This window comes from Temnothorax curvispinosus, unplaced genomic scaffold, assembly GCF_003070985.1.
Source record: "Temnothorax curvispinosus isolate PA1 unplaced genomic scaffold, ASM307098v1 QBEX01016901.1, whole genome shotgun sequence".
Classification (NCBI taxonomy): Eukaryota; Metazoa; Arthropoda; class Insecta; order Hymenoptera; family Formicidae; genus Temnothorax; species Temnothorax curvispinosus.
In genome coordinates, this window is record NW_020226681.1 from 1 (window position 1) to 1,119 (window position 1,119).

The 1,119-nt window shown below is 48.1% G+C and overlaps 1 protein-coding gene across 1 annotated transcript; it reads left to right on the plus strand.

Moving 5' to 3' along the window:
• Window positions 1–264: 264 nt before the first annotated feature.
• On the plus strand, window positions 265–709 carry LOC112467111 (T-box transcription factor TBX5-A-like). Its single transcript, XM_025035587.1, has one exon. It carries the CDS (start codon window positions 281–283, stop codon window positions 560–562), a length of 282 nt encoding a protein of 93 aa, XP_024891355.1. The 5' UTR covers window positions 265–280; the 3' UTR covers window positions 563–709.
• The last annotated feature ends 410 nt before the right edge of the window (window positions 710–1,119 follow it).

Here is a 1,119-nt window from a genome sequence, read left to right on the forward strand (position 1 = left end):
GATGCTCCTGGAACTGAATATGCAACTGGCATCGCCACTCTTCGCGCAGTCACCGATCGCTCTACAACGCAAATTAGGTGAGAGGATGAATTTAAGCGAATGGGTATTTCAACCCCCATTGCTGCGCGGAGTCAACGTGGAGCTGCTTAATTGAAACCTCTGGCAGCAATTCTCCGAGAATAATACAGAAATGCTAATTACCAAGAGCAGTCGGCGCATATTTCCGTCCGTTCAAATAAACGTAAACGGTTTGAAGAAACGTGAGAATTATTATGTCCTCATGGAGATAGCACCGGCCTCCGATCGCTGCCACAAGTACTGTGGATACCAGAACGGGGGCGAGAACAGCAATATGGGTGGCTGGAGTTTTGCGGGGCCGGCAGAGCCGCAACAGCCCTTCGGCTATAGGATTTATAAGCATCCCGAGAGTCCGGCAACGGGATCCAGCCACTGGATGGACAATTCGATCAGCTTCAATAAATTGAAGCTCACGAACAACATCAACGATCCCAATAATACCGTGGTATTAACATCGATGCACAAGTACGTTTTTAGGATCTGAATAGTCCGTTGCTTCGATGCGAAGAACTAAAACGAGCTCTTTACTCATTCAACCGCGTTGTTCGCTTTCAAGGAGACGGAATTTATCGCGGTGACGGCATACCAAAACGAGAACATCACGAAGTTGAAGATCAATAACAATCCATTCGCGAAGGGGAAGTTTTCGCGAGATGGGTCAGTCACGGTTCAAGCGAAAGCATCATTCGATCGATCATCAGGCTCAATTGGATTCCAGTCCCGACGAATGAGTCTCATTGATCTACAACTCCGAATCGAATCAGCCGAACGACCCTCCCTTAAGGGTTCCAAGCCCATTAAAGCATGCGATTATCTTTTACTTTAGCCGGGGAGTCGAAGTTGGCCGGCCTTGCAACGTGGGAGAAGCGGACGCGAATCCCGCCACCGTTGCGAGTCGATCCCCGGCGCTGGGCATGCTTGAAACGCAGTACCCGTGCACTGCGTTTGACACATATGGATATCCATTCACGAAATAACTAATTACTATTTATTTCTGAATAATTTTTGAAGATTGCTGATGCAATCAACGCCGAGTTTGGA